The sequence below is a fragment of the Pelobates fuscus genome, chromosome 1, assembly GCF_036172605.1.
Source record: "Pelobates fuscus isolate aPelFus1 chromosome 1, aPelFus1.pri, whole genome shotgun sequence".
Lineage (NCBI taxonomy): Eukaryota > Metazoa > Chordata > Amphibia > Anura > Pelobatidae > Pelobates > Pelobates fuscus.
In genome coordinates, this window is record NC_086317.1 from 93,203,200 (window position 1) to 93,217,660 (window position 14,461).

The window sequence follows — 14,461 nt, forward strand, 5'->3', positions numbered from 1 at the left end:
AAGCATAAAAGGAAAAGGCGTAATGGTAAATACATTGTGCAGGCGATAGGCCTAAGGTCAGGTTCAACCTATTCCCCTGGGTGTTAAGAGCAAGGTGTCGCCCAGTAAGTCATTATACATGTGTGCAGACATGATCCGCCGTTGTGCCCCTCTCCAGCTCCAGGCCCACACAAGGGTCGACCCTGTCACCCCCGGGACTTGAGGGCTCTCTGCGATGCATGTCTTCACCCTCGGGAGGCAGCATGGGGGATCCATGGCAAAACTCCCATGGAAAATTACATAGTTGATGCAGAGTCTGGTTTTAATCCATAAAGGGCATAAATCACCTAACATTCCTAAATTGTTTGGAATAACGTGCTTTAAAACATCAGGTATGATGTTGTATCGATCAGGTAGTGTAAGGGTTACGCCCGCTTCACAGTGACAGACCAAACTCCCCGTTTAACGCACCGCAAACAGTCCTCTATATACAGAGTAAACATGGCTCCCTCTATATACAGAGTAACATGGCTCCCTCTATATACAGAGTAACATGGCTCCCTCTATATACAGTGTAACATGGCTCCCCTCTATATACAGAGTAACATGGCTCCCCTCTATATACAGTGTAACATGGCTCCCCTCTATATACAGAGTAACATGGCTTCCCTCTATATACCGTGTAAACATGGCTCCCTCTATATACAGAATAACATGGCTTCCCTCTATATACCGTGTAAACATGGCTCCCCTCTGTATATAGAGGGAGCCATGTTACTCTGTATATAGAGGGAGCCATGTTTCCACTGTATATAGTGTAACATGGCTCCCCTCTATATACAGAGTAACATGGCTCCCCTCTATATACAGTGTAAACATGGCTCCTCTCTATATACAGAGTAACATGGCTCCCCTCTATACAGGGGCGTACCTGGAGCATTTGGCACCCGGGGCGGATCCTTTATTTGGCACCCCCTCCCCAACTTTGAAATGTAAAAAACAGCTGCAATTTTTTTTTTAAATGTATGTTTATGCAGTGTGTGTATAGTGTGTAAAGTGTGTGTATATTGTGTGTATAGTGAGTGTGTACAGTGTGTGTATATTGTGTGTATATTGTGTGTATAGTGTGTGTGTATAGTGTGTGTGTATAGTGTGTATAGTGTGTATAGTGTGTGCAGTGTGTGTATAGAGTGTGTATAGTGTGTGTATGCAGTGTGTGTAGTGTGTGTATAGTATGTATAGTGTGTGCAGTGTGTGTATAGTGTGTATGCAGTGTGTGTATAGTGTGTGCAGTGTGTGTATAGTGTGTGCAGTGTGTGTATAGTGTGTGCAGTGTGTGTATAGTTAGTGCAGTGTGTGTATAGTGTATGCAGTGTGTACATAGTGTGTGTAGTGTGTGTGTGTAGTGTGTGTAGTGTGTGTAGTGTGTATAGTGTATGCAGTGTGTGTATAGTGTGTATGCAGTGTGTGTATAGTGTGTATGCAGTGTGTGTATAGTGTGTGCAGTGTGTATAGTGTGTGCAGTGTGTATGCAGTGTGTGTAGTGTGTGTATTCAGTGTGTGTAGTGTGTGTGTGCATAGTGTGTATAGTGTGTACAGTGTGTGTGTATATTGTGTGTATAGTGTGTGTATATTGTGTGTAGTGTGTGTATAGTGTGTGCAGTGTGTGTATAGTGTATGCAGTGTGTGTCCCCAAGCCCCTAGTCACACAGCCAAATAAAAAAGCCCCTACCTACCCCCCTCACCCTAAAAAATAGTGAAGGGGGAATAAAATTACTACCCTGTAAAGTAAAATTCAACTTACTATTCAACGTCTTCTTCTTCTAAAATCTTAATTTTTTTAGCCCCAAAAAAGGCCAAATAAAAAGCCATCATACCCGTCGAACTTAAAAATAAAATAAAAAACCCGAGCACAAAAAAAAATTAATCCATCTTCACCCATGGAGGGCTCCGTGTCAGTGTTTATCAGGGATCCTTAGGATAGGTGTCAATCCATATCTGCCAAGTGACCCTATGTATTGGGAACAGTCCCTATTCTGCTCTGTGTCAGTGTCTGGAGGGAGTATCTGCAGTAACACAGAGTGTCTGGGGGGAGTATCTGCAGTAACACAGGGTGTCTGGAGGGAGTATCTGCAGTAACACAGAGTGTCTGGGGGTAGTATCTACTTGTAACATTTATATGCACTAAAAAAAAAAATAATAAATTGAAAAAAAAAAATGGTTGCAGCTTCCGAATTAATCTAAAATGGATGCTGTCCAGTAGGTGGGAGGGTCTGCTAGGGAGGGTGTGCTGCTGATTGGCTGTAATGTGTCTGCTGACTGTGAGGTACAGGGTCAAAGTTTACTCAATGATGACGAATAGGGGGCGGACCGAACACCGCATGTGTTCGCCCGCGGTGGCGGACGCGAACATGCTATGTTCGCCTGGAACTATTCGCCGGCGAACAGTTCGGTACATCACTAGTAAACATGAAACAGAAATCAAGTTATAGGCTAATTATAGAGTGAAACATCTCCTGTAGTATTACTGTATAACTTGTTAGACTGAATGACTAAAACAAGTAGACTACTGGTAATGAGACTGAACAGTATGGTGCTGCATCTCACTAGGTAATTGAAATATAAGGAACAGAAATAATATTAATAATAATAACTTTTTGCAAAAGCATAAAAGGAAAAGGCGTAATGGTAAATACATTGTGCAGGCGATAGGCCTAAGGTCAGGTTCAACCTATTCCCCTGGGTGTTAAGAGCAAGGTGTCGCCCAGTAAGTCATTATACATGTGTGCAGACATGATCCGCCGTTGTGCCCCTCTCCAGCTCCAGGCCCACACAAGGGTCGACCCTGTCACCCCCGGGACTTGAGGGCTCTCTGCGATGCATGTCTTCACCCTCGGGAGGCAGCATGAGGGACCAGGATTTGGTTGTCGCTTCGTACTGTGACTCCCTATCTGGGAGCGCTGCAGGGGTTGCGGTCCTCCCGACTCTCGCACCCAGGTGCTGTTACTTTGGCGCTTATGTGCCCGCTGCTTTCAGACCTGATACCTTGGCCCACGTAAATAGCGGCAAGGGCCCGGTTGTTGAGTTTCACCCATAATTGAGCACATAGTCGGTCGAATGCCTGAAGAAGCGAGTCCACATTGGTAGGTGACTGTGGGTAGGCATGTGTCGCTGTAGGCCCTGGTGGTGCCGCCGTTTTAAGTGGTAGGCCGCAGTCCTCCAGAACTTTAGTCAAGGCTGCAAAAGATTTCCAGGCCACAAGGCTATGTGGTGGAGTTCCAAACTTGGTCAGTAGAGTACCCCAGTGTGCAGGGTCAAGTAGGTTCATGTTTGAGCAATCGCTGAAGGTATAATTCCACCATTAAATATTGGAATTTAAGCTATATGTAAGGGACACACACCATGTGCATCCAACCACCATGATGGCCAGCCCCACTTTTCCCCCCCCAGGGCTTTCTTTTGATACCCAATATGTATGCATAATACAATATTAAATAAGAACAAAATATGAAACAATTTGAAAGAAATTAAAAAATATATATTAAATGTTTACATTTAATAATTTCTACACACCAAGTACAACTAAACCAAGAAAAACTAACTCCAAATTGATTTACTAATTAGTGAATGCAGAAATTAGTTCCTCAATAAGTGACCGAAAAAATAGGAGAATCCCTTAACGTCATAAAAATAATATGAGAAAAGTGTACCTGTGCTTCAAATGGTTTAGATTAGATTAAGTTAAGATTAAATTGAAGAAATGCACTACATTTAAAATACATCCAATAAGTTAACAGCATAAAAACCAAAGGGACAAGGTAATGACACTTAAACTCTTCCACTGCTATTAGTATTGGAAAAATTCCTTCATTATTTGCTTGGATATATGTGAAGTGGCATGTACACTAAATGTATGCATTTACTTAAAGGGGATCAACATAAGTACTAGCAAGGTGAGTGGTAGGTAAGAAGAGTGAATCATATAAATAAATGGTATGCTTGGGCTGCAAGTGAATGTACAAACCTGCTGCAAACCACATAAATCATGTGATGTGATAGAAATAAAGTATCCACCTTACAGACCCCACATTATTAACAATCCCATATAAACTGTAACACATAAGGAAAACAATCCTAGAGTAATAAATGAAAGAAAGAAAATATTAGAATCCTATACAGATAGATTCATATAGAGATAGGAGAGAGATAAGTGTAGAACCCTGAATTAAATGTCCCTACATTAGATAGTACGTCAACTATATCAGGAAATAATCTCTCTCTAAATATATGCAGAATCCTCAGAGCTAATATCTCGCCCTAAGAATCTGACCCTAAACGTGATGAAAACACCTTATTGATACTCTAGGAGAGCACTACTAGGTAGACTACAAGTAAATAAATAGAATACAATTCCCTTCTAAGCAAAAATAATCAAAAGGAAAAACAACAAAGAAAAATAAAAAAATAAAAACGTCCGACGCGCGTTTCGGTGCTATAGTGTTGCACCTTCATCTGGGGCTATCAGGGAGTGCCCTCCAAGATGCAAACTTACTTCAACCATGGTTTTAAAGCTCAAACTTTGCAAAAAATGGCATGCTGAGATTACAATTTTAGTAGTAGTTACAGAATCCAAAAGGACTACACAAAAGTATATATTTGTCACTTTTCATTTAACCATTTTATCACAAACCTAGGGCAAATTAGTTATTTTCTTCCACACATGGTTTATTTTGAAGAAATGTACAGACCATGCATATTCCGACTACTACAAACACCAAATGTTTTATTCTGATACTGTATTAGAGTGCAATGACACCCCGCATATAGACCTTTTCCCCTAACCCTGCTCCTAATCCTACGCTTAATATTGTCCCTATTCCAACCCTTAATCCAACCTCTAATCCAACTCATGATCCAATGTTATAACCCTACCCATAGTCCAACCTATAATCCTATCCATAATTTAACTCATGATCTAATCTTTTTTCCTACCCCTAATCCAACCCATAATATAACTTTTAATCCCACCAATAATCCAAACCTAGTCCTACTCACAATTCAACCCATAATCCTACTTATAATCCAAATTATAATACTACTCCATAATCCCACCTTTTAGTCCCCCCAATGCTACTTCTCAAGGGCACCTCTCAGAACTCACATCAGCAGAGTGATTTCCCAGTACAGAGGTGTGCTTCATCTCATTCTACATCTCCAGCACACTAAGATTGGTGCAGGACAGCTGGCAGACCCCAGCGCCGATCCTGCAGCAGGGAGCAAGCTTTGAGACCTCTTCAGACTCTTTTCACACCCTTTGGATTTCCCTGACACTAAAGGGGGGCCAGTGCCAGGCTGGGGGGACTAAAATGTTTTAATGTATTGCAATCGTGGAGCCACAGTATTTTATTTAATTGAAGGAGCCATGAGCAGAGCTCACTAGTTGTGAGATAATGTCATTATACACTTTATTCATTTTTCTGTAGGTACAAAAGGTGACAAATTGGAATTTGACTTGGCAGAGATTGGATTTGCAGTACATGCAAGAAACAAGGTACAGTTAGAAAGTCCAGAGAATTTAATTTGCAAACCCTATGTTTAACCCTAGAACTTTACAAAACACCATTAAACCTGTACGTGGGTGCTACTGTTGTACTCAGGAGACTTTGCTGAACAAAAATATTAGTGTTTCAAAACTGTAAAATGTATGAAAATGGTGATATAATCCGCAAAATTTACGTTTCTTATTTAAGAATGCAAAAAACAAATATGAACGCTAGTTTTGGCCAGCGTTTGTGAATAAGTGGCTACTACAAAAGACTGGACATACCCCATTTTAAATACCCTGGGTTGTCTACTTTTTCAAATGCAAAAAGAGAAGTCCTGCGCTTAAGCTTAACGTTTTTCTTTTCTTTGGTTTTTACTTTTTCAAATGGTATGTCATGATGGGGGTAATTTTCATTCATGGGCTACCAAACGGTCTCAAAGGCAACACAACTAATCTGGTAAATTTCAACGTGCAAAAACGGAAATGGGCAAATCTTATATTTGACCCTGTAAGTTTTCAAAACACTATGAAACCTGGACATGAGGAGTACTGTTGTACTCATGAGACTGTCACGGCTCCCGACATCTCTGCTGGCGTGACTGCACTCAAACATAGCAGCCACGCCGTCAGAGATGTTTCAAACTTACCTTGGGCTCGGCGGGCAGCTACCCGGTCTCCCTCCATTGCGGTCCCCAGCACGTGCGACGTTCTTAGGAACGCCGGCCACTGCAGATCGGACTTTTATAAGAAACTTACCTTTGCCCACATCAAAGATGGCGCTGACGTGCAGGCGGCGTCACGTCATAGACGAACACACACGTCTTGAGGTCAGAGGTCAGAAACAGCCAATTACAGCCTGAGGAGGTGTAGCGTTACTTACCTTATCCGGGGGCCGGCCGCGGTCCTCTCTTCAAGCCGCGCGCGGTCCTGCGGCTGCACGAGCCGCGCGCGGCTCATCCAACTCTCTTAACAGGAAGACGGGCAGTGACCGCGAGTTGCGGTCACATGTCCCGCCTGCAGCTAAGAGCGCGCCGCGAGTCTCGGGCGCGCTCTTAAAGAGACAGTGGGAGCCTAAATTGCAAAAAGGCTCCCATTGGCTCCTGTCATGCCAATCAACCCATACACTTACCTTTTGGGGGTGTGGAAGTGACAGGAGCCAATCACATTAGTTTTAAGGCTACTTATACTTACCCTTTTCCCTTAGTTCGTTGCCCTATCGTGGTTTCTGCTACAGTTCCCTTTAGTGCTTGTTGTGTTCAGTTGTGTTTCTCCGTATTTGACCTTGGCTTTGTATTCTGACTTCGTTTTCGCTTTCTCCTTGTCTGTACTGTTTGCCGGCTTGCTGATTCCTGTGTACCAGACCCCGGCTAGTTCTCGTTTTCGCTGTCTCTTTGTGCCCTTGACCTCGGATCGTTCCTGACTCTGTACTTCTCCTATTATGTCGAGTCCGGCCACTCTAAGGTCCGGTAGACGTATCTCTCCTCTGTGCTGTCTTCTGTTTGGCTGGATCCTGCGTGTAGGGGTATATACTCGTTACATTACGATAGGGCCATGGACCCTGCAGATTTAGCTCAACAGATGGCGTCCCATGAGGCATGATTTGTAGAGCAGGATCACCGTATGGATCAGATAGCTCAGGCTCTCCAGACGCTCTTAGCTAGAACCATTCCAGCAACCGCACCTAACCCTCCTACACCCCTGCTTCCTGAAGTATCGACGGTGCCTAATGCTATGGCCCATTTAACGCCTCCTCCTAGGTATGGAGGGGATCCTAAGACATGCAGAGGGTTCATTAACCAAATAGAGTTTCATTTTGAGATGTATCCACGTTCATTTCCCACAGAGAGGTCTAAAGTTGGGTTCTTTATGCACCAACTTACCGACAAAGCACTTGAATGGGCAAACCCTATTTGGGAGGCTAATGGACCTATGGTGCATGACTTTCACAGTTTCCTTACAGCTTTTCGCAGAACTTTTGACACTATGAAAAGGTCTAAAAATGCCGCGAGAGCATTAATGAGGGTTAAACAGGGTTCTAGGTCTGTGGCTGATTATGCTATACAGTTTCGTACCCTTGCCTCACAGGTAGATTGGACCAACAATGGGTTAACTACCGCCTTCATGGAAGGCTTATCAGACTCTATATTGGATGAGGTAGCAGCTAAGGAGCTTCCTGTTGCCTTAGAAGACCTTATTGACTACCTCATCGATATAGATAATAGGATTTGTGACAGGCTCTATACCAAGAACAGGAATAGACGTTTTGTTACACCTATTCACCCCAGAGTTAATACACCGGAGAGTGTAAAAGTATCTGAAGAGGAACCCATGCAATTAGGGGTTGCCAAACTCTCTGATAATGAAAAATTACATAGGAGAAGGGAGGGACTCTGCCTATATTGTGGTAGGAGAGACCATATGGTAAAGGAGTGTCCTTTGCTCCCGGAAAACTCTCGCACCTAAGACCTTAAAGGGGACTGGCCTTGGGCGTGATTTCTAAGTCTCCTACATTGCCTCCTAACAGACTGCTTCTCCCTGTTTCTTTACATATGGGAGAGAGTTGTATAGTTGAAAATATATACGCCCTGGTTGACTCTGGGGCAGCTGAGAATTTTATAGACTCTGGTTTTGTAAAGAAAAACAATATTCCCATCAGGGAGAAGGAGATACCCTTGGCCGTTGAGGCCATAGATGGTAGACCATTGATATCTCCAGTTGTTACTCACGAGACCGCACCGCTACACATGTACACATGTACACATGTCTCAATATTTATCTTTAAAGACTGTCTTTGATAAAAGAGAGGCTGACAAATTACCGCCTCACAGACCCTACGATTGTGCTATTGACTTGTTGCCTGGCACTATACCTCCCAAGGGCAGGGTGTACCCTCTATCGGTTCAAGAAAACCGTGTCATGGAGGAGTACATTAAAGAATCATTAGATAAGGGATTTATTAGGAGATCCTCTTCTCCGGCTGGAGCGGGGTTCTTCTTTGTATCAAAGAAAGAAGGTGATTTAAGACCTTGCATTGATTATAGAGGTCTTAATAAAATCACCATCAAAAATGCTTACCCTATACCATTAATAACAGAATTGTTTGACAGGCTCAAACATGCTACGGTATTCACCAAATTAGATCTTAGAGGAGCATACAATTTGATACGTATAAAAAAGGACCACGAATGGAAGACAGCCATTAACACTAGGTCAGGTCATTATGAGTATACCGTCATGCCATTTGGGCTTTGCAATGCCCCAGCAGTATTCCAAGAATTTATTAATGATGGCTTAAGGGACTTTATTCACTCATTTGTTATTGTGTACTTGGATGACATTTTAATATATTCTACAGACTTACACACTCATCACAGACATGTTACGACAGTTCTGAAGACCCTTCTTGCTAATGGTCTTTATTGCAAACTAGAAAAATGTCTATTCGACCAATCCGAGGTCCAGTTTTTAGGGTATTTGATTTCCGCTAAAGGTTTTCGGATGGATCCCCAGAAGCTCGCTGCGGTCATAGAATGGCCTCGGCCGCAAGGTCTGAAAGCCATCCAGCGTTTTCTGGGTTTCTCTAATTATTATAGACATTTTATCAAAGGTTTTTCGTCTATAGTAGCACCTATTACTCGTATGACTATAAAGGATGGCAATACACGTGCCTGGTCTACCGAGGCACTTCAGGCTTTTGACTTTCTTAAGACTACGTTCGCCTCTGCACCTATTTTACAGCATCCTGTCCCCTCATTGCCATATATACTTTAGGTTGATGCTTCCGATATAGGGGTAGGTGCTGTCTTATCCCAAAGAGAGTCTCCTGACAAGCCATTGCATCCTTGTGGCTTCTTTTCTAAACAAATGTCCAAAGCAGAAAGGAATTATGATGTGGGTAATCGCGAACTCCTTGCTATCATTTTAGCACTCAAAGAATGGAGACATTTGTTAGAGGGCACTTAGGATCCTATCCTCATATATCATACGGATCATAAGAACCTATCCTACCTTAGCGAAGCTAAAAGATTGTCTTCAAGGCAGGCTAGGTGGTCACTGTTCTTGTCTCATTTTAATTATATAATCACCTATAGGCCAGGTGATCGGAACACTAAAGCGGACGCTCTGTCCAGACAGCTCGAGACTATTGACAAACAGGAGATTGATGTCACTCCTGTCATTCCCCCAGACAGGATAATAGCAACTACTATATTGTCTATTTCCTCGTCCCTCTTGCAGGCCATACAAGCGAAACAAAGCATGGCACCTAGCGAGAGGCCTAATGATAAATTGTTCGTTGACGTTCCCGAGAGACGGGATATTCTGTCACTGTATCATGATACTAAGACCGCTGGACATCCTGGTATTTCCAAAACGGTGTCAGCCGTTTCTCGGTATTTCTGGTGGGATACCTTACGTAAGGACGTTAATGACTATATAAGTGCTTGTACTACTTGTGCTTGTATGAAATCCTCTCGTAGAGTTCCTTGTGGGCTGTTGCATCCGTTACCCGTTCCCGAGAGACCTTGGTCTAATCTATCAATGGATTTTATTGTTGAATTACCCCCTTCGAATGGTAACACAGTCGTCCTAATGATAGTAGATCGGTTTTCTAAAATGGCTCACTTTGTGTCTCTTCGCAAGTTGCCCACTTCCAAGGAACTGGCTCTTATCTTCGCTAGAGAAGTATTTCGGTTACATGGTATTCCCGTATCTATTGTATCCGATAGGGGTAGCCAATTTATTTCCAGGTTCTGGAAAGCCTTTTGTTCGGAAATGGGTATTTCTCTCTCATTTTCTTCCGCTTACCATCCCCAGTCTAATGGAGCTGCTGAACGTGCCAACCAGTCTCTGGAGCAGTACCTCCGTTGTTTTGTGTCTCACCATCAGGACAATTGGTCTGACCTGCTTCCTTGGGCTGAATTTGCTCGGAATAACGCCACTCATGATTCTTCCGGCAAAAGCCCTTTTTACGTTGTCTATGGCCAGCATCACGTTGTTCTTCCGGCTGCATTCTCCTCACAGGGCATGCCTGTTCTGGATGAGCATTTGGCTGGTTTGCGTAATACTTGGGAACAGGTTCAGCGTTCTTTGGTGGACTCTGCTGCTCGCCAGAAGGCTCAGGCTGACAGAGCGGCTCCTTCCTATGTTGTGGGGGACAGGGTTTTGCTTTCCACACGGAATATTCGCCTCCGAGTGCCTTCTATGAAATTGGCTCCCCGCTTTATTGGTCCTTATCGCATTATACATAAGGTTAATCCCATTTCTTATGCCTTGGGTCTGCCTAAGAACCTGCGTATACCTAATGTCTTTCACACCTCGTTGTTGAAGCCTTATGTACGCAACCGCTTTACCCGGCTTACTCCCCCTCCCCCTCCTGTCTCTGTGGAGGGTCATGAGGAGTTCGAAGTGTCTGATGTTATTGACTCTCGTTTCCTTAGGGGTCGGCTTCAGTACTTGGTACATTGGAAGGGTTATGGGCCTGAGGAGCGCAGTTGGATTTCTGCGGAGGTTGTTCATGCTCCCCGCCTTGTGCGCTCTTTCCATTCGCGTTTTCCTGCCAGGCCTAGTCCTGCCCGCCCGGAGGGCGTGTCCTCGGGGGGGGGGGGGGTACTGTAGCGTTACTTACCTTATCCGGGGGGCGGCCGCGGTCCTCTCTTCAAGCTGCGCGCGGTCCTGCGGCTGCACGAGCCGCGCGCGGCTCATCCGACTCTCTTAACAGGAAGACGGGCAGTGACCGCGAGTTGCGGTCACATGTCCCGCCTGCAGCTAAGAGCGCGCCGCGAGTCTCGGGCGCGCTCTTAAAGACAGTGGGAGCCTAAATTGCAAAAAGGCTCCCATTGGCTCCTGTCATGCCAATCAACCCATACACTTACCTTTTGGGGGTGTGGAAGTGACAGGAGCCAATCACATTAGTTTTAAGGCTACTTATACTTACCCTTTTCCCTTAGTTCGTTGCCCTATCGTGGTTTCTGCTACAGTTCCCTTTAGTGCTTGTTGTGTTCAGTTGTGTTTCTCCGTATTTGACCTTGGCTTTGTATTCTGACTTCGTTTTCGCTTTCTCCTTGTCTGTACTGTTTGCCGGCTTGCTGATTCCTGTGTACCAGACCCCGGCTAGTTCTCGTTTTCGCTGTCTCTTTGTGCCCTTGACCTCGGATCGTTCCTGACTCTGTACTTCTCCTATTACGTCGAGTCCGGCCACTCTAAGGTCCGGTAGACGTATCTCTCCTCTGTGCTGTCTTCTGTTTGGCTGGATCCTGCGTGTAGGGGTATATACTCGTTACAGGAGGGTTATTTAAACCAAATTACCTTTTTGTCAGTGCCCTGTCGTGGTTTCCACTAGCTGGTTATCTGAGAGTGTGTTCCTGATTGCGTTCTTTTGGTATTTGACTTTGGCTTAATTTTGACTTCCCTTATTTCTGGTATCCTTGACTTCTGGCTTTCCTCATCGGTGTGTCTCATATTGTGTCCCTGACCTCGGCAAGTATTTTGACTATTCTGCGGTACGTTAAGTCCGGCTATTCTTAGGTCCGGTTAAACGTTATCCTTAGTCCTAGGTGTGATACTATTCTGTGTGCTGGATCAACTATAATCCTGGCAGAGACATAAAATATATAATGCTGATTATATCCTTGTGTTTGTGTCTAAGTGGCTACTAAAAAAGACTGTATATACCCCATTTTGAATATCCTGGGTTGTCTACTTTTTCACTTACTTAATATGAAGAGGTAAAATATGGTTGACCAGAGCTATAGCGCAAATTCCAGGTTTTGTTTTCATTTTGTTTTGATTTGAAAATGTACAATTGCCTCTGTCCTTTAAAGGTTAATGAAGAAGTTTTAGTGTATAAATCATGCCCTCGCAGTCTCATTGCCCAATTCTCTGCCATTTAGGAGTTAAATCACTTGTATTTCTGTTTATGCAACCCAGAAGTTTTGATCTCCTGCTCTATAGATTAAACTTTAATCACACACAGGGTCTAAAAGGCTCGTAACAGAGCAAGACATATGAAATTCTAAATTAAACATACTGTGCAATAAATGAAGCATAAACATTAGATGTCACTTTACAGGGAGTGTTATAGGAGACTGTACCAGTCACATGCAGAGAGGAGTGACTAGGGCCCTCGAAACAAAATGATTTAAATGGACCCTACAGTCACCAGAACAACTATAGCTTATTGATACCTCCACTGACCTCTGCCCACTCCTCATAAGGCTACTGGAGGTGCTTCCTGGGGCAGTGCTCCTATATGAGGAGATATTGATTGTCCAGGGCTGTGTTTGGCTTGTGCTTGCTCTACCCCTGATCTGCCTCCTTGACAGTCTCAGCCAACCCAATGCTTTCCTGTGGGGAAGCATTGTGATTGGCTTTGATCAACACTTCTGATGATGTCAGCCAAGCAGGCAGATCAGGGGCAGAGCCAGCAGCAGCAAAGTGGAATAAAAGTAATATTTTACTATATTTAGGGAGGCCAGGGAGGGCCAGGGGACCAGATGGTATTTTTTTAACACTATAGGGTCAGGAATACATTTGTGCTCCTGATCCTATACTGTTCCTTTAACTCCTAAATGGCAGAGATTGGAGCAGTGAGACTACAGGGGCATGCTCTATACAACAAACTGCTTTATTAAGTTGTTTTGGTACCTATAGTGTCCCTTTAAATGCATCTTGTAAATTTAAAGATAAGAAGATAAAGATTCTAACAGGAAAATTAACTCCATCAAACAAATTCTGAAGTTACATTAAAATGAGAAGAAGATAAAATCATTGTTACGGGAAAGGTGTGCAGGGTGGCAGGGCCGCATTAACATAAGAACTGATGGAGCTGCAGTTCCAGACCCATGCCCATGGAATAGGCCCATTGTTAAAAAATAAATAAAGTGTGTGTGTGTGTGTGTGTGTGTGTGTGTGTATATATATATATATATATATATATATATATATATATATATATATATATATATATATATATATATATATATATAAATAGAAAAAATAGTTGGTGGCACTCACGGATTCCGTTAAAATATAACTTTTATTCCAGTAGATTAAGACAGATCAACGTTTCAGTCCATCTTGTGGACTTTCATCAGGATCACCAATATATATATAATACAATGTTAAACAAAAATCTGCACACCAGTCACGCCATAAGACTTGCTTTTCCCACAGAAACCAAAAGCAAGTCTTATGGCTTGACTGGTGTGCAGATTTTTGTTTAACATTGTATTAACTATCCACAGACTTCAGGTGGAAGTGGTTTTCAATCACAATCACCATCACCTTTTTGTTGTTTGCTATATATATATATATCCCTTTCTTCTAAACTCACTACATTTACCTTTCCTCTGTCCCAGACTGTATGACCCAGGGGTAGTCAACCTTTTTCTACCTACCGCCCACTAATGCATCTTTCTTGATGGAAAAATGTCCTTACTGCCCACCAGTTTTCGCACAAGTGCCAAATATTTTATATAAAAGAAGGTGTTTTAAAAAAATAAATAAATGTACATACCCTTTATGCATGTTTATAATGTTTTTAACTTTATAAAGTTTAATGAGAAAATAAAGTACCAGTAAATTGAAATTACCTTTACTAGTGATTAATGAGATCTTTGAGGCTGATACTGCGAGACTAAATATTTGATATCTGGTTCGATTTTCATAAGGAACAAACAAAGGTCTCCTCTTCGGTGATATTCAGACGATTTCTCTGTTTGCTCATAATATGATTTCTCATCTGTGCATCAGCTCCCCTCCTCTCCCTCCTCAATTCCCCTCCCCACCTTTCCCCCCTCTTTTTCCTATTTTTTAACCTTCGTTATAGCAATGCCCAGCAGGAAGGCTGAGCTAGGTAGCCCACTTATTATTATTATTATTATTATTATTATTATTATTATTATTATTATTATTATTATTATTATTATTATTATTATT

At 42.9% G+C, this 14,461-nt stretch overlaps 1 protein-coding gene across 1 annotated transcript in view; it reads left to right on the forward strand.

Annotated features, from left to right (window-relative positions):
• ITGAE (integrin subunit alpha E) overlaps positions 1 to 14,461 on the forward strand; it is a 112,705-nt gene that overhangs the window by 39,152 nt on the left and 59,092 nt on the right. Inside the window, exon 12 of the mRNA XM_063444344.1 lies at positions 5,463 to 5,530. Coding sequence (XP_063300414.1) covers positions 5,463 to 5,530 — 68 coding nt within the window. The remainder of the gene's footprint in view (positions 1 to 5,462; positions 5,531 to 14,461) is intronic.